The 18,398-nt window shown below is 52.8% G+C and overlaps 1 protein-coding gene across 8 annotated transcripts in view; it reads right to left on the bottom strand.

Annotated features, from left to right (window-relative positions):
* Positions 1-18,398, bottom strand: part of TIAM1 (TIAM Rac1 associated GEF 1) — a 157,734-nt gene that overhangs the window by 48,565 nt on the left and 90,771 nt on the right. For all 8 annotated transcript variants that reach the window (XM_053970060.1, XM_053970066.1, XM_053970061.1 and 5 more), the window contains 5 exons: positions 10,909-11,356; positions 8,888-9,060; positions 4,812-5,036; positions 3,345-3,530; positions 292-438 (listed from right to left, as the gene is read on the bottom strand). In XM_053970060.1, coding sequence (XP_053826035.1) covers positions 292-438; positions 3,345-3,530; positions 4,812-5,036; positions 8,888-9,060; positions 10,909-11,356 — 1,179 coding nt within the window. The remainder of the gene's footprint in view (positions 1-291; positions 439-3,344; positions 3,531-4,811; positions 5,037-8,887; positions 9,061-10,908; positions 11,357-18,398) is intronic.

The following is an 18,398-nucleotide window of genomic DNA, read 5'->3' as shown; positions in this document are numbered from 1 at the left end:
CTGGATTGTTTTGGGTTTTTTCCTCTCCAAAGTTATATCTGTTTTACACTGCTGCTTCCTTGCTCCTGAGGTCAGGAAAAGCAGAAGGAGCAGAAATGCAACAACAGAATTCAGCTAAAGAAAAGGGCAAATTCCAAACCTTTGGTAGGAGCTGCTGTGCCCTGATCTGCAGCTCCAGTCCCTGATTTTGGAAGGGGATGAGGAATGCCACGACTCTGCGCCAGTGACTCTTTGTGCTGCATTCTGCCTGCTAACAAACCACCCCTGCAAACAACAACACCCCAGACTTACCTGGTTGATGCTCGGCCTCCCCTGCTTTTTCTTCGAGGTAGTGTCCAGCCCCCAGAGAGAAGAGAACCTGCTCCTCCTCTTGCTGGCAGACCTGGACATGGCCTGTGTCCTTCTCCTCACTCCCGACTCCCCCGTGCGAGCCGCCACCTGTCAATGCCACATGGCTTCAGCCTCAGAGCTGCAGCAGCCCCAGCACACAGCCCCACCAAACTGGGGGGGAAAAGGCAAATCCTATGGCAACACAGAGTTCTCACTGCTGGCACAGTGGGGATGCTGCCAGGCCGCTGCCTTCTCTCTGCAAATTAACTCACTTCTGCCAGCATCCAATACCAAATATTGAAATGGACAGTGCACACCACCTCCTTCAGCTTTTGGCATTTCATGTGAGATGTTTTAAAGGAGCCTAATCATCACAGAGCAAAACCTCAGCACCAGTGAAGGGTTTGGGGTTTTTTTTCTTTTATTTTTCTTTTCCTAGCAAGATCTCAAAGCTGGACATGTGAAATCTGAGATTTCCAAACTTATCTGTTGCTTCCCAAAAACTCAGTCTTCCTCTTTGCTCTTTCCTGTGGAAACGCTCTGGGCATCCTGGTGCTGACTCAGAAGTGCAGCAGGGCCACATAAAGGCTTGCAGGGAGCTCATGGCATTTAAGCCTGCACTTCCTCAAAGATAAGTGACATCTGAAGGATTGAGCAAGGCACAGGAAGGGGAAAAGTGAGCTGAAACGACCCTTCCCACCAGAGCAGTGCCAGCTGCTCTGCAAAATGCCCTGTGGCAACAGGAGCCTTGCCTTTACTGAGCCCAGCTATCTGGGGAGCTCTGGAGCAGAGCAGTGGGACGTCACTCAGAGCTGAAGTGCCCAGGCCCAACGTCAAAGCAGATTTCCCAGACAGACAGACAGACAGACAGACCCACCCTGCTGACTGCACTTCCTGGAACACCTCAGTGCTGCATCCCCACAGCCCAGAGCAGCAGAATGGCACTGCCACACGTCTGGCAGTGCCTGCAGGAACACCCCTGTGCTGTCCTGTCCCCGAGGGATGCTCCCAGCTGAGGAACCTGGATGCAGCACATCCCAAACCACAGCTGGCATGGACAGAGGGCTGGCTGCTGCACCAGGGAACTGTGTGAGGAGTGGGGGCTCTCCTTGGGAAACGTGGGGAAATCCAGGAAAAGGAGAACTTGACCACCACAGCAACGTCTCCATTTCCACAGCCCGGACTGTGAGAGGCTCCACAGCTGTGCCTGGGACATTCATGCAGAGCCCCCTGGGGTAACTCAGCACATCCTTGGATGAACGAACTGAGCAACATCTTCAGGAAACTTGGGTCATGGAATCACAGAATCATTTGGGATGGAGGGGACCTTAAAGCCCATCCCATTCCCCACCCTGCCATGGGCAGGGACACCTTCCACCATCCCAGGCTGCTCCAAGGCCTGTTCATCCTGGCCTCAGACACTTCCAGGGATGAAGCAGCCACAGCTGCTGTGGGTAAATTCCCTTCCTGAAACTTGAGTTAGGGCTCCTAACATGAGCTTGCATTTCCCCACATTCCTGGGGGCAAAGGAGGACATGAGAGTTTGCTGAGAGGAGAAGAAAACACGTGTCTCTTCCAACACAACATTTTCCAAACATATTTTTTCCCTTGGCTCTCCAGAGACACCAGCATGAAGAGGCAGACTGTTTTTCAGGCTAAGGCTCAGTGCTTTGCTTGATGCGAAAAAAAAAAAAAAAAGCAAAAATGCAAATTACAGCCCGCCACTTAAAAAATATAATAAATCCACCAGCAATTTGCAGGATGATGACGCTAATCTTTTCATATAGGAAAGAATAAAAACGCCCCTGACTGAATTACAGCTCTGCATTCAATTGAAGGGTACAGCTGACATCTACAAGACAACAGTGGAGCTCAGCTATTTCTGCGAACCTCCAGGAGTCCAAGCCGCGACGACAAGAACTGGATTTAAACTCATTAAAACCCCTCCACTTTGCAAAACATTTCCCTGTACTTTTAAGAGCCGCGTTGTTACAGTACTTCAATTTAAACAACCATTATTTGCCACACCACAGGTAGCAGAGAAGAACGTTTCCCCTCCCGTGTGGAGCATCAGGTGTTGATGACCAGAGAGCGGGCACTGGAATAGTTGGTTGGTAGTTCCATCCATATGGAATGAAGTCAGATATGCCCAAGAAGGTCTCAGAGGGCTCCCACTGACTTCACGGGACGTGTGGATCACGCCCAAATCCGCGGACACTTGAGATGACCCTGCTCCTCTAACGGGAAGATCTGTTTGTGGTGGAAATTCAAAACCACACGTCTAGGGCAAAGATGGCTCTTCCCCAAGGCCGTGGCAGCAAGCAGCTGCTCCTTCAGGCACGGCCAGGCCCCTCTGGGAGCAGCACCTCCTGCAGGCCCAGCTCCCGGAGCCCTGCCCTGCACTCACTGTCCGAGCCCAGGACACCCCTCTGGCTGCCCTGGCTGCCTCCAGACCCTGGCAGGGGGCTCGGGGACCTTGGCATGAAGTCAAAAACACCTGTGGCTTCGATTCTAGCCCGTGGGAAAAACTGTCAATTTTGTATGAGGAATTACAAGCCACAAGGGTTTGGGTAGTGTGGTATTTGAATTAACACAGGGTGGAAAAGGAGAATTTGGGGATTTTTAGAATGGGGTTCAAGGGAGTACACGATGGAGGGATTTGGGCGTGTCCTGGCCTTCTTCTCCTTTCTTCTTGCCCTCCATGTCTTGGTGTGCTGGTGACACTTTTCTGTTGGTTTGGGATGGGGACACACTGTCTAACATAGATGTTAGGTATTGGTGCATCGTTATAAACAGACTACACGTAACTTTTGACATAAAAGGTGAACACCACCCAGAGGGCACGGCAGATGGCCATGGCCTCCTTGCTAGGCAGAGCTCGGCAGGCCAGACAAAGAATGTTTAGATAAGAGGAAACAAACAACCTTCAAAACTCGACTTCAGGCATTCCAGGCCCCTCCTTTGGCTGCCGGGCCAGGGGAGCAAGGCCGTTCACACTGACCCCCACAACTCACCAGCGCGTGGAAGGACGACACGGAGAAGATGCCCAGGCGGCCCATGGCCACCTTGGTGGGGCGGCTGGCGAAGGCCAGCAGGCGCTTGGGGTTGGGCAGCTCCCCGCCCTGCAGGCTGGCCAGGTAACAGCGGTACCGGAACAGGTCCATCTGGAACTGCTCCAGGTTCTGCTCCCACACGAAGATCTGCGCCCGGCAGCCAGGGGAGAGAAGGGGAGAAGAGGCTGGTAAATGCCCTGAAAAGAATTCCCAGTGGCACACCCTTTTCACCAGTGTTGATCTCATCCAATAAACCCTGATTGCTGATTTTCCCACGTTCCCCTGCCCTCCCAACCCCCCCACCACGAGATGCAAATAGTAAAGAAGTTTTGATTAGATGGAAAACAACTTTTTCTACATTTGTGGCAAAAGTCTCCTCCTGGGACAACTGCTCCTTTGATACAATGCTAATTAACAGGATTAAATTTTCATTTTTCATTTTCTTTGTATTTCCAGGATTCTCTGCTCAGCAGTCCCTTAAGAGGCTTCTTTCATGCATCAAGAGCATCTGAGGAACCAGAAGAGCAAACCCCACCAAACTCCAGGCACAGGGCATCCCAAATCAGCAGCCACAGCAGCAACTTTGCTGTGAGCAACAACAGAGCTTGAAAAAGTGCCATACACTGGGGGTAATTAATCTGATCAGTGGAAGAGTGCTGTAATCAGCCCATGGAAGGACTTATTTAAATAATTCAAATAGCTTATAGGAAACAATTTCAAAGCATCCAGACAAACTCAGTTACATAAAGAGAGAGACTGCTCTGCCCTCTGACTGTGACTGACAGCTTTGAGTGGAGCTCTTTAGCCTCTCCCTCCCCCTTCTCCCCCATTTCCCCTTCTCACGGGCTTGCAGGGGGTACAAATCCCTTTAGCTCAGCCCCAGCTACTTCCCATGCTTTGCTTTACAGGCACACTTGGCAGCCATGGTAGGAGAGCTCTGAGTGAGGGAAGCAGCAGCCATATGTTAAGTTTCCCAAAATAAGGTGCTGCTGCAGCAGCGGGAGAGACATCTGCTCGAGGCTCTCTGCTTCTGAAACCCAGCCACGCTGTCCACTTGAAGGCAGCAGGAGCGGGCCCAGGGGAGCCAGGGATGCTGCCACAAGGTCAAGGCAGGCCCTTGTGACAACCAGAAACTTCTTCAGCCCAGCTGCCAGCAGAAGCAGCAGCCCCTGGCACACTTAAAGCAGCAGCAGTGTTTGTTGGTGTGTGAACAGCTGTTCCCCAAGGCATCCTCCAGCCATGGCCTGGCAGCCTCCTGCTGTCCAAATCTCCTGGAGGCCAGCAGAAGACAGCCCATGCTGGACCTCAGTGGAGAAATGGTGCAGCTAAGGCAGCCAGCACAGCTCTCCTGCTCCAGGGAGCCCCCAACAACCTCTAAAAGGCCTTAAACCCTCGCTAGGGACTCGTTTCGCATGAGCAAGAGTTCACCTGATCCAGTATGGTCTTCTTCTTCTTGGAGTCTGTTACGGAGGACAGCTGCATTTCACCCATTTTCTTCATCTTCTCGTCCATGTCGATCTTCTGCTCCAGCTTTTTGATCTCCGTTTTGAGCAGCTTGACCGTGTCCTCCTTGTGGTGCTGCCGCGCCACGGCGGTGGCGCAGGCCGAGTGGATCGCCGTGATCCAGTTCTCCAGCTCCGTCTGGCTGCACGTCTGCAGCGGGGAAAGGGGGACAAGGAGTCAGGATCCTCCTCCACACTGACTGCAGACTAGCAAACGCAATTCCAAGGAGTTTCCTTTCCCTCTGATCTCGAGATTCAAAGCCTTAAACCCGCTGACTGCTGGCGAAGCAATGAGCCGCCCATCAGCCCTAAGCACCAGGCACTCAGCTCTTGGAATCACACCTCTGTCTGTGCCTTGCAGCTGGGGGTGCTTCCCAGCAAGGCCTCAGCCATTACCCCCCTGGCTCAGCGCAGTGAACTTCTAGCTTGGCATTTAACCATGGTTTCTAAACTCCAGCTCCTTAAGGCAGGGAATGAATGCACCGCTGCTGTGCCCTTCCCAGGATGGAGAGCTTTTCTGGCATGCAGCACTTAACAGTAAATGAATGGCAGAAAACGTGACCATGAGAGGTGTGAGTGGCTTTACTGTGGTGCACAGACAAACAAGCTTTCTGTTTCTGAAGGTCCCAAAGCACTCTGAAGACACCCCTGCTACCATTAAAGGCAGGCTCACCCTCATTTTCACAGCCCTGGCACTGTCCCTTCCCAAGCATGGATGTGGCAGTTTGGGATAAGGGAACTCCTTGCTGAAGTGTCCAAGGCCAGGTTGGACAGGCCTTGGAGCAACCTGGGATAGTGGAAGGTGACCCTGCCCATGGCAGGGCGTGGAACTGGATAATCTTTCATGTCCCTTCCAGCCCAAACTCCTCCATGAGACACCAGGCTGGAGCATGGGACACCAGTACTTTTTTCTGGAAGAGAACTATTCTGCTTAGAGGCTTTTGACACACAGAGAAGAATCTTTCCAGATTCTTCTTTCCAGATTTTCCAAATAAAAAGTCAATCTTCTTAGGCCTTTTACTAAACTCCATTCTGTTTTACAGCAGGTCATGAACTAAACTTTCCAGCCAGCTCAGGGTTGCAGAGGACTTTCTGCGAGTGTCAGCCCGTGGCAATAATCACACTGGTACCTGGCTGGAAAAGTAGCAAGGTGCCAAACCACCTTGTTCTAATTAAACTTTCTGATGATGCCTGATCTATTAATAGACAACCCAGCATGACTCCTCTGTTTGCTGGAGAAGATGAGGAAGGTCATCCTCGCTGAGGTCACAACCAACAGCCACGGGTGAAGCTCAGGAGAGCTTCCCAGAGAGGCCCAGCTGGGCTTCACATGGATGCTCCCCAAAATTTGTGGCACAAGGAGGACACGTGTCCCAGAGTGACACCACTTTCCTCACTCCCCAAAATTTGTGGCACAAGGAGGACACGTGTCCCAGAGTGACACCACTTTCCTCACTCAGGCTGTAAGCCCTAAGCAGAAACAGGATCTACTGCAGGACTGACCTCCTCCTTCCCAGTTCCCTTGCCTTCAGCTGCCACTGCACACAGGATGTGTGGCTGGAACTGGCCAGGCTCTCTGCCCAGGCAGTACCACCAGCAAGCTCTCACTCCACTGCTGAGGGCACTGGGAGCCCCCCGTGCTGAGGAATGGCTGCTGGAAACACAGGAATTATTTGCCACAACGGGAGACACTTTGCCCACAGTCAGGTGGTGAAACCTCATCCCCAGCAGAGAAGAGATCAGCCCTGGACTTAGAATGGACTTAGTGTGTTTGTTAATTCCCAGCAAAATCCCAACTGCGTTTGTTATCTTATTCAACTTCAAAGTATTAGCTGCATACTATTAGATTCATCTTTCTTTCTGGGGAGAGGGAGGGGAAAAAAGGGTCTGGAGTGCATTTTAGGAGCTGAAGACCCCCCCTGGAGATGAGCAGGGGTGGGAACTGCTGTCCTTCCCGAGGGGAAGGACCACCAAGCTGCAAACACCTCGTGGTGTCACAAGCTGCTGGCACACACCGTGTGTGCCACGTGCCAGGGTTTGTGTGGGCACAGCCAGAGCTGCCTGAGCCGTGTGGGAGGGATGGGATGGGATGGGATGGGATGGGATGGGATGGGATGGGATGGGATGGGATGGGATGGGATGGGATGGGATGGGATGGGATGGGATGTCTCTGGGTGCAGTGCAGTGGGCAGGCTCCTTACAAGGCGTCCAGGACATGTGGGATCAGCACCAGCCCTGCTCTCCCTTGCACAGCACAGAAACAGCCTCCTGCAGGGCTGTGTCTCTCCCTGCCAGCCCCTACTACAGCTCTGTGCTGGCACAGGCAGCCACTGCTCTGAGGGCATCCCCTCCCTCTCCTCTGCTTCCATGGCAGAAGGGACACGTCACAGAACGTTTCTGGCAATGGAAATGACTGGGTTTTGCTTGAAAAGGCTCAGTTTTGCTTCCTCCCTACACAAAACCCTACCTGTGGCACAATGACACCGGGCCCTCGGGGAACAAGCTTTGGGGTGAGTCTGGGAGCCCACAAGAAAAATAGAGAGGGATTCTTTGTAAGGACAAGGAGGGACAGGACACAGGGAATGGCTTGCCACTGCCAGAGGGCAGGGATGGATGGGAGACTGGGAAGGAATTGTTCCCTGGGAAGGTGGTGAGCCCTGGCACAGAGTGCCCAGAGCAGCTGTGGCTGCCCCTGGATCCCTGGCAGTGCCCAAGGCCAGGCTGGACAGGGTTTGGAGCAGCCTGGGACAGTGGGAGGTGTCCCTGCCCATGGCAGGGGGTGGAACAAGATGATCTTGAAGGTCTCCTCCAACCCAGGCCATTCTGTGGCTCTGTGATCCCCTCTCACCTGGAGGAAGGTCTCCAGGTGCCAAAATTCTCATCCCCTTCCCAGGGAAAACATGAAGGAGAGAGGGACAGGCCAGTACTACAGAAGGAGCTGAGGAAAAATCCCTAATTGAGGTGGCAGGGAAGTTAGTCCACAAAAAAAGACAGGTTTTCAGTCACTCAGTCCCTCCAGGAATCAGAAAGGCTTTTCTTTCTGCAGTTTGAGAATCCAGCCCTTTGCAAGGACAGCTGCAAGGACCTACAACACAGTGTGATTTTAGTTCTTTTGCTCTGGAATACAGGGGAGTGATGATGTGGGGACACATCCTACCCCAGAGTAGTTTCTGGTTTAAGAAGGCAAGAAACTCCATTGTCATTGGAAAGAGAAATAAAGGGATTCTTCCAGTGAAGAAAATTGAATCAAAAGTGGAAGAAATGCACTCACTTCAGCACGTGCTGCCAATTGCAAATAACAGAATGTCACACCCTGCTTAGTGCCAACTTGACATAGGAAAGGGGATGACAACCTAAAAATCACTCAGGGAAGCCGTGGTTATCAAATGACAGAAATCTTTTCAAGTGAAACACTCAACTAATCTATGGTCTTTGATGTAAGTCATGGGATTTTTCTTTTAAATGCACATGGCAAATGGAGACATTTCTATTTCCTGATGAAAGAACCAAACCCTGCACTTGCAGCCTCCTCTTGGGCAGCAGCAAGGTGTGTGAACAAGGGGCAGCTGGATTCTGCAGCCCCTCTGGGAGAGCACCTGCAGATCCAGACATCCCCTTGCACTTCCCACTGCTCCTGCTCTTGTCAGCCCCTCGAGCCTCCCTGCCAGGTCCTCCTTGGACACAGGTCTTTTACAGAGAGTGGCAGAGCCCATTTAGTGCCCAGCTGGATGTCCTGTGTGGTGACTGGCTTGGTCTGTGTGCTCTAAGCATGCTGCCCAACCAGTTTTCACAGTGATGCAAGAGCATTTCTTCATTCTTTGCTCCAGCCAGTTATCAAAAAAGCAGATTTGATGCTGATCGTGTTCAGCTCACGTCCTTCCTCTAGTGCTGCCAAAGGAAAACCCCAAACCTGCTGCAGTCAGCAGGATTTTCCACAGATCTCAACCAGAGCTGGATGTGCCCCTTGCTGGGAAGACAGAAAAAAACTTTGCCAAAACCCACCTGGAAGAGGAAAGCGTCGCCCAGGGAGTTGCTGAGGCAGAAGACAAAGTCCTTCTTGGGGTGCTCGGGCACGGCCTGCACGATGCTGTTCTCCACCCAGACGGCGTGCTTGGGGATGCTGTTGTGGTCGATGCCAGACCTGCCGTCCGTCTCGTAGAAGAACAACGTGCAGCCTGCAGGGGACAGCAAGCAGCACACGTTCCAATGCTCTGCTGGTGCTAATGCCAAGCAGGCACACCAGGAGCTGTCAGTGAGCCCTGACCCCGGGCTCTTTCCTTCGTCCTGAGCTTGGTTCTCCCTAGGACTGCCAAAACAGAAAGCCATGGGCAGTAAAACACATTGCCAGGTGAGGGACAGCATAAGAAATCACAAATTTGGGGTTGTCCACGGCCACCCCACCACAGGGAAGAGGCAGGCGTGAGATCCTGGTCCCCTGAGGGTGACAACCAGCTGTGAGCCAGCCCTGGGAGCAGACAGGCCCCCGGGCATGGCCCAGCCTCTGCAGCTGCTGCTACAGCCCCTGCAAGGCAAAGATCAAGCCATTTAATTGCTGGATGCAGACAGCAACTGGAATTAAGTAGCTGGGATGAGCTGTGCCTGCAGAAAGACTGATGGACAAAAAAAACTTAGCAGGGGACAGCAAACAACCTGCTCGGTGTTACAAAATAATCTTTACAATCCTCCCGGGAAAGGAAAACAAAGTACAGAGCAAGGCTGCAATCTGGGAGATTCCAAACAGAAAGGGGTCTCCCCCTCTGCCACCTTCCCACACTATCTCCAGTCGTTTACAGGCTGGCACAAAGTTGCTGTGTCACTGGAAAGGGATGCTCTGGTACCCAGCCTCCCAGAAAACAATTTGCAGCCAAACAATGGCAGCTGTTCACTTCAAAGCCCCCGGTTAAACACTGCCAGTATCGAGGCACAGCAATCCAAGGAGTTAACACTCCACTTGAGCCAAAGCACTTCAGAACAACGTCACTGCCCTGCTCATCCTTCCCCTTTCTTCTCCCAGATGGCCCTTTGTTAGCCCGCTCCTCACAGCAAGACCTTCCTGCCCCCTCCCAGGAGATCAGGGCTGCCCCTGGCCTCCCTCCTCCTCTCCCACTTCCCCAGCTCCGCAGCCACCCGAGGAAGAGCTGGCTCCGAACTTTGCCGTCGGCTTTAAAACAGCGCTGCAAATTAAAAAATAAACAAGTGCTCTAGGAAGAGCTCTCCGTGGGGAGGGCAGGGTCTGGCCACACTGAGCCTTCTGGGTGACCCCCCTAGAGCAGGAGACACGGCTCTGCCTCTGCTGGCTCCGGCCACAGCAGAGGAGAGGGAGGCCAGTCCCAAACCTGTGGCTTCCCGTTTCCCTGCTGGTGAAGCACATGAAGATGAGTTCATGAGCGTGTGCCTAGCAGGAACTGCAACAATCCAGAGAGAACAGGGTCTGTGGCCCGGGCAGCTGGGGGGGGAGCAGGGCAGCTGGGTGCCGAGGGCTGCCCACCACGGGGTGAGTGACACAGCCGGAGCCGCGTGCCAGCCCCGATGAGCGACCACAGCTTCCTGTCCGCCCTGCAGATGTGCTGCAACCCTGAGCGTTTATACTCATGAAGCACCTCTTGGGGAAGGAGAGGTACAGGAGGGAGGCAGAGTGTGGCAGAGCGCCCGTGTGAACGCCAGCCACTGTCACCACCAGCAGCCTCCCACCATCGTGTGCCTGCAGGGGCACACGGCTACTCACTCAGCTGCCAGCAAGCCACGGACACCTTCTGCAAGGGAACACACGGTGCCCAGGAAGCCTCCCTGGCTGGTGCCAGCAGGGCTCCCAGCAAGGTATGAACCTCACTGCTGTACCTTGGGGTGCCCACCCACATGCCACCACTGAGCACATCAGCAACCACCGCGTGAAACCTCTGCAAAACAGCGGGGCCACTTCCCCACGCTCCGCGCGAACCGAGGTTCACAGCAGCTTCTCTGGCGAGTCCAGGCCCCCGGTTTGGCCACCGCACAGGACGCAGCCCCGCCCGCTCCCCCGGTACCTTTCAGCGACACCCAGTAGTGCTTCCACTTCCTGCGCGTGGCCGACTCCACCTTCTTGTTCTTCTTGTGCACCAGGAAGTTTTTGACGGCCAGGGCGCCGGCCTTGCGCACGGTGCCCTGCGCGGCCGTCAGCAGGATGTCGGACTGCCCGGGCGAGCTGAGGGTGCCGCTGCTCTGCTCGTCGCTCAGGGCCGAGCCCGCCTCCTCCAGGTGCTCGCTGTTGGCGGTGCTCATCTCCAGCTCGCGGCGGAAGTTCTCGTAGACGCCCTGGCGCAGCCCGTCGCCCGCCGAGCTGCTGCCGCTGTCGCTGCCGATGAAGGCGCGGCCGGCGGGCGGCGAGTAGCTGGCCGTGGTGGCGTTGGAGCGCCGCGACAGCAGCTCCGTGTCCGTGGCTGCGCCCTCGATGCCGCTGTCGGTGAACTCGCTGCCCTCGCCCGCGTTGACGTCCTGCTCAGGAGAGAGAGACAGGCATGAGGGGAGAGCTTGGCCAAGACCCCGCGTGCCTGGGGGGCAACGCGGTTTTTCGCGCCTCCATTTTTTCTTGCGATGGAAATCCATCATCTCTCCTCCCTAAGGTGAACGACTGGAGGAAAAGGTGGACAGGCAGCTGTCCCAAAGCTGTGAAGAGCTCTCCACCTCGGAGAGAAGGGTGAAGCTGCCCCATGCATTTCCCTGCAGCTTCACGGGGACAGCTGCGTTTTCAACATTTAACATCTCACAGCTCCGGGGCTGTACTTTCCCAGCTGCTGCAGGAGTCCCTGTGGGTCCATACTTTGCCTTTGGGGCATCTAGGGCAAGATTCCTTCCTTCTGGAGACAAACAACTGGAGGAAAAGGTGGGGTGGAGGCAGAGCTTCCAGCACAGGTTAGGAAAGACCAGTCACACATGCACCGCTCCAGGTGGTGCCTCCACGGCCTTGGCAATTTGGAATATAAGATGCAGCATCATCTGTTTACATTAAGCCAAGTTAACAGTGCTAAAGGTTTTGCAAAAGGAGAACATATGGCAGCAAAAACTGGCAGTGTCGAGAAAAGCAGCGCCCAACCTACGCGTTTCGAGGAGAAAACATTGATATTGTGCATTCACACCTACAGCTGAAGATACATTTCAGACACCCCAAGGCCGACCTTTGAAAATTATGTAACCAAAAAGGCTCTTATTTTTTTTCCCTCCTGACAGGTTAATGTGGTTGGGATTATTTCTGTTCTCATCACAAACTGTAATGATGGGCCATGTGATATTCCCCACTAAATCCCACAGACCCTTCCTGGTCGCCAAGAACTTGCAGTGCAAGGATCAGAAGAGACAAGAATACAGCCAATTTGAACAAGACAGGAGAAAACACCACTGAATTGGGGTTTTGAAGGCTGTGACTCAGCCTTCAAAACAAGGCTAATCCCCCCAGGGGGATGCCCACCACCACCTCAGTATCTACAGGCATCTGCAGCAGATTTTAGAGGACAAACGAAGGCCAAACTCTGTAAACAGAAACAAATATTTTAGGTACTTGAGCAAAGAGGATGCAAAGAAGTGAGAAATATGGCCAAAACCAACAGGAATTTCAACCTCTACTTCTCCTGTTCTCCTGCAAGAGCAGCTAGTTCTTGATTCACAAGTTAAGAAAAAAAAAAAAAAGAAAAGAGAAGAGGTAGCAGAATGGAGTATTTATTTTGAGAGAAAACAAGCTTCCAGATGTTGGTTCAAGCACCAGTTTTCTTTGTATCCAAGAGCAGCTCTGTGGAAACAAAGAAACCCTCCATCAGCTCAGCGTGAAACCATCCTCCTGCGGAGCAAGGGCTGGACGGGGAGAGCTCAGGGGCAGGGCAAGGGCTGACTAACTTTTCAGGCATTAATTCGCACTGGATGGGCCCGTTCTTTATAAACACTGCCTCCCGAGGGACACTTGGAGTCCAGCTGGAAGAATAAGCACTTCCTTCCCCGCTCAGCGAGCGCAGTCCTGCTGGTCCATCTGGTTGTTTAATGCAGCACACAGCGACAGACAGCCTGGCCAGGCCAGCACTGCTCTGCTCCTCCACGTGTGAAGGAGCTGAGCGGGCTTTCCTGGAAGTACAGCCCTGTCCCCACCCAGAGCAGCTTTCACAGCCGCCCCCGGGTCCTGCTGTTCCAACACCCTCGTTTTTGGGAAGCCAGTCACCTTCTCATCCCCTGCAAAGGAGGGGTTATCTGGCCAGGGGAAGCGGTGCTGCTCGGAGAGCTGTGCTTACAAAGCACTGCCACGAGCGAGGTTTTGCGCTGTGAAAGAAAGGATGGACGGGGCAGCCTCCTCTGCCAGCACTGCCTCCTGGTGAGCCCCGTGTGCCAGGGCTGCTCCACGCAGCTCACACGCCCAGGGCACTGCCCCTCTGCCAGCACAGCCACAGACACCTGCGAGCGGGACCGCAGCCAAGCCCTGCCAGCTCCGGGGTCAGCATTCCCATGGAATCGCTGCTTCCTACTTCATCCCTAACTTCACACTGACAGGCGACAGCCTTAGATGGGATATCGGGGAGGAACTGTTCCCTCTGAGGGAGCTGAGGCCCTGGCACAGGGTGCCCAGAGGAGGATCCCCCTGGATCCCTGGCAGTGCCAGCCAGTGCCCAAGGCCAGGCTGGATGGGGCTTGGAGCAGCCTGGGACGGTGGAAGGTGTCCCTGCCCATGGCAGGGGGTGGAACAAGATGAACTTTAAGGTCCCTTCCACCCCAACAATCCTGTGATTCCACGATTCTACGCTCTACAAAAAGTACACAGTTAGCTCCAAAATCTTAGCCAATGTAACTTTTAGGAAGCACATCTCATGCTCTAGTTAAAATGAGTTGATTTAAGAAGACAAATAAAGACTAGAACAGACCACCAACTTGAGGCAGATAGGATTTGTAAGGCTACAGCCTTTTCAGATGACTTTGGTGAGACATTGTTTTAACTGCCTCAGTTTCCCTGTCAATAAATGGGGCTTATACTCTGCAACTTATGTATGAACATATCAGCTTATTAAAAAAAGCAATTTATAAAAAATCCTCAAGGATGGAGAACTCAGAGTAAATGTAATTGTTATACTCGCTCATAAGGTTAAACTGCAGCACATTTTGCAAAGAGCTCTACAATCCTTACCACAATGCAAGCGCTAGGCTGGACTGCTCAAAAGATGTTTTCAGTGTAACGCTGCAGCCCCGCTCCTAATCTCCCTCTGCTCCCTGCACTCCCCTTCCCACTCCTGAACAGCCCTTACCAAAGCCTTGTGGGCAGCCAAATCCAGGCCTTTTGGCAGGAGGAGGGTCTGGGCAGACAGAGGTGGGAGCAGCTCAGAGCCCAGAGCTGCCAGCACCGCTCTGCCCCGCGTTACCGAACGAAACGCGGCGCGGAGGGAGCCTCGTGTGCCCCGAGCCTGGCTCAGAGGGGATCAGGGCTGGGGTTAGCAGGGTCCAGGGCTGGGGTTAGCAGGGTCCAGGGCTGGGGTTAGCAGGGTTCAGGGCTGGGGTTAGCAGGGTTCAGGGCACTCATAGCAAAGCTCTCTGCTTCAAGTCCTGCTGCAGCGGCAGCTCGTTCCCATCCGTGGGGAGCGAAGGGCCGGGAGCCTCGCAGCGCTGAGTGAACACGCTCAGCTCAGGGTTCTGCACAGAGCACGGAGCTTTAATGCTCTGATCCCACAGAAATCTGCTGGGGCCGAGGGGGAAACAGCCCCAGGCCGGGAACAAACCATAGCAGGGGTTGGTGAACACAGGGCTTTCATGGCTTGACTGAAGATCACCCTGTGCAGAGCAGGGGCTGAGGAAGGGAACTGAATGGGCTCTGGGACTGTGCTGGGGTGGGGAGACGTGGGAAGCAGCAGCAGAGCTTCCACTGGGATCTGGGAGCAGAGCTTCCACTGGGATCTGGCGTGAAGGAACAGCACCATTATGTCCCTGAGGTGCCCAGGGGCTGTGAGAGGAGGCTCAGCACACAGTCCTGAAGGGAAAGAGGAGGGAGAGGTGGAATGCCCAGTGCCACCGAGATCAGCCCTGGAATGAGGACCACAGCGGGGCTGAATGGTGCCATTGTCACCAACAAGGCCACAGCCAGGGCAGCCCTAGGAGCATCCCAGTGCAATGAAGTGGAATGAGTTATCACAGCCCCATCAAGGGCAGAGCAACTGAACTGCTGAACCAACTGGCTGAAGTGCTACTGCAAGCATTAGCTACCCACTGAAATACAGGGTTTTTCCTTCACATCAACACTGGGTTTCAGGCAAAACAAGGCAGTGGGGAATAAAACTGTAATGCAAAAGCTCCATCAGGCTAATGTACCTGGTGCTGTAGATTTGCATATGCTCACGTGGCACTCATATCTCTGCATGTCTGCTGCAGCCATATCTGTTAAATAATTTTAGCTAAATTCAAAAGATCAACAGAAAAAAAAAAACCCTTTGCTTTAGGAAAAATGTCACATTCAGCTAGCAAAAATCAGGGGAGGAGCTTTGGGACAGGTTCCAAGTGTCCCCATGTTGAACATACCTGGTACTGGCCTCTGCTGGAAGAAACCACAGGATGGGACAAGCCTTGCCCAACGCTGGTTCATGACTGGGCACACTCTGAGTGCCTGCAGGAGCTGCACTTCCCACACTTCCCACCACCAGCCCTGCCACAGACACTGTGACAGGCCTTGGTGAATCACCCTCTCCTGCCCCACCAACAGCACTGATTCATGGGCACTTGGGGCTGGTTTGGTAGGAAAAATCTTACTTCCATACATATAAACAGTTCCTCGTGATTAAAAATCTTACTTCCACAGATATAAACAGTTCCTCGTGGTTAAAACCCCTTTCTAAATGAACCATTAAAATAAAAGTACAGCTGAGTGGGGGTTTTCCTTGGAAGGGGCTCCCTCCAAGCCAATGCATATCCTTTGTTCCCTGTCCTGTTGAGCAAGAGAACAATCAGATGCTCACACTCAGCAAGAGTGATTGCACACAACCAGTCTGGCTGCTCCTGAGACAAGCACCACAGAATCCATTTCAAATGGGCAGCCTGATGGTTTGCATGCTTTTATCTGACTGGTGTCCCTTTGAAGCTCCTACGTGGAAAAAGATTGGCCTGATAAGTGTTTTTCCTGTCTTTTCAGTACTGACTCTGCCATCACTTGCCAGTCAAGGTATGGTTTTGCTGCAAATCCAAATTGAATCCTTTCTCCACAGTCACGTTGAGAAGCAAAGATAAATCAAAAACTGCAAGTGAAACCTGAGTGGGAGAAATGGTTTGATTCCTACTTCTGTGCACTTGCTGCACTGGGGCAGCAGCTCTTGAGGTGCCTGAAAGAGTCAAAAATTTTAAAAAATTAAATTTAGAAAAAACAAAATAAACAAACCCTTCCATGTGCTGTTAAAAGCTGCTCAGGGTAGTTTAATAAGCAAGCAGATTTAGGTTATGGTTCTCTGAAATCAAATTTTCCCCTGACAAAGAGAGACTATCCCAGACCCTCAGATACTTCTCCTGGCAATAAACTCCAGCCTTATGATGAAAGGATGAATCACAGTCACAGGTGTCTGGGCAATAATCCCTGGGAAAGTCTCAGGGCTAAGCTGTCACCTCAGCTCTAGGCAGGAGGCTTGGCAGCAGTTTTGGTTCACTGATTCCCCGATGTTTTCCAGCCAATATGTGGTCCCTTGCAGAAAGATCATCCCTGTGCTTCCCCAAAGAACCTGCCTTTCTTACCTCGGGTGCCCCAAAGGCAAATCATGGACACACAGGGACTCCTGCAGCAGTCAGGAGAGAACAGCTCTGCAGCTGTCAGACATACAATGTGGAAAATTAAATCATCCCCACCAGCTCCTCCCTGGCTTTTGAGGGGTGCTAAATCCATAATTCCATGAAGGAGAATCCAGCCCTAATCCCCTCTTGCAGGGTGGTCCTTGCCTGCAGCTCCTGACACCTGCACAGATCCGAGGTGAGCTCCCACTTTCCATCCCCTCAGTTCTCGGGTGCTGCAGTGTTCCCAAAGGATACACTGCTTCCCAAAGGATACACTGAGGAACCCCCAAATTTACCCTGCTTTCATCCCAGGACCACCCAGCTGAAGAAGTTTCTAGAGGAGCTGAGTTAACCATGAACTAATAAAAGCAGTTGAACTGTGCTCGAGTTAAACCAAGGGCAACATGCCATCAAAATCCTCCCCGTTAAATTAAAACACAGGGTTGGGTTACTTTTTGTTTGCTGAAGCCAAGAAGAGGCAATTCTTCCTGAGAAATGCGATAGAGGGGGTAGAAATGGGGGACAGCTGCTAGAACAGCAGCTTGAAACCCAAACACATCATCTGGGAGGAGCTCACCTGAACGAGCACCCAGCTGAAGGAAGCAGGGAAATGCCTGTCATCAGGGATGATAACCAGGCACAGCATCACACTGGAGCTCCCTGAAAAGGAACATTTCAAGGGAGCACTTCACTGGAAAGGAGCACTCCTGCAAATTGCATCCGTGTAAGTGAGCACAGCCCAGCAAACAAGCAGCTGGGGCAACCTGTCTGTGATTTTTGAGTGCAAAATACTTGGAACCAAAACCACGCAGTGTGTAGAGCTTCCCAGAGAATACAACTATTGCCAATGTTGTTATATACACTTCAGATGTATAAATGACAAAGTCCTACTGTTTAAAAAAGCATGCCTGAGTGGAGCTAGATCAAATATCAGGGCTGGTGATTTGATTTCCCTTGGCCTCCGGCCGAGAGCGAAGGAAGAAAAACAAATTAAGGTCTTTGAAAGAGTATCAAAATATTTGCCAGTGAAGACCAAAACAGCAATTTTCACATGCTCCTTTCCCTGACAACACTGGGGCAGAGCTGTGTGCTCTGAAGGGAGTGACTCTTTGCTTTAAACTATCCCGACTAGGAAATACCTGATCTAATCTCCTCCATCTGGGTGACAGGGCAGGAAAAGACCTCTGAGTCTGGCTCTGGAGCTCTCTGTTCCAGCCTTCCTCACCGAATCCACTTCCAGTCAGCCAGGACAGCCAGGCCATAAACAGCTCCTTTGCTCCAGACATTCAAGGGGTCTGCTCATCCTGAGCTGCCACACCAGGAGCCAAGATGTGGACTCCTGAGCAGTTTGCCCTGGTGCAAGCCTGGGCTGCCCCAAAAACGAGGGGTTTCTGTTTGCCCCAGCCTGTTCCCAGCCCTTCCTCGCCCTGTGGCCATGGGCTGAAGGCAGAGATATTTGGTTTTTCAGGGTGGTTTGCCTGGAGGCTCAGCAGGGTGACCAGCTGACCACTGCTCCTCAGTGGGATCCAGCCGAGCCAAAGAGTCCCATTCCCAGCTTTTGGGGGTTGGGAACGTGGCTCGGGCTGCATCTGAGACCTCGGGAACAACCTCTGTCTGAAAGGGACTGGGTGAACAGGGGCTGGAATCAGTGAGCCCCACAGTGCAGCTGCCAAGCACTGCAGCCTGTTTTGGCTACTCACTGACCTGTGTGCCAGGAATTATCACTGAACGTTGGCAACTCTGTCTTTATTTCCTTCCTTGATTCCAT

The sequence above is a fragment of the Vidua macroura genome, chromosome 2, assembly GCF_024509145.1.
Source record: "Vidua macroura isolate BioBank_ID:100142 chromosome 2, ASM2450914v1, whole genome shotgun sequence".
Taxonomy (NCBI): domain Eukaryota; kingdom Metazoa; phylum Chordata; class Aves; order Passeriformes; family Viduidae; genus Vidua; species Vidua macroura.
This window is presented reverse-complemented; position numbering and strand designations above follow the sequence as displayed.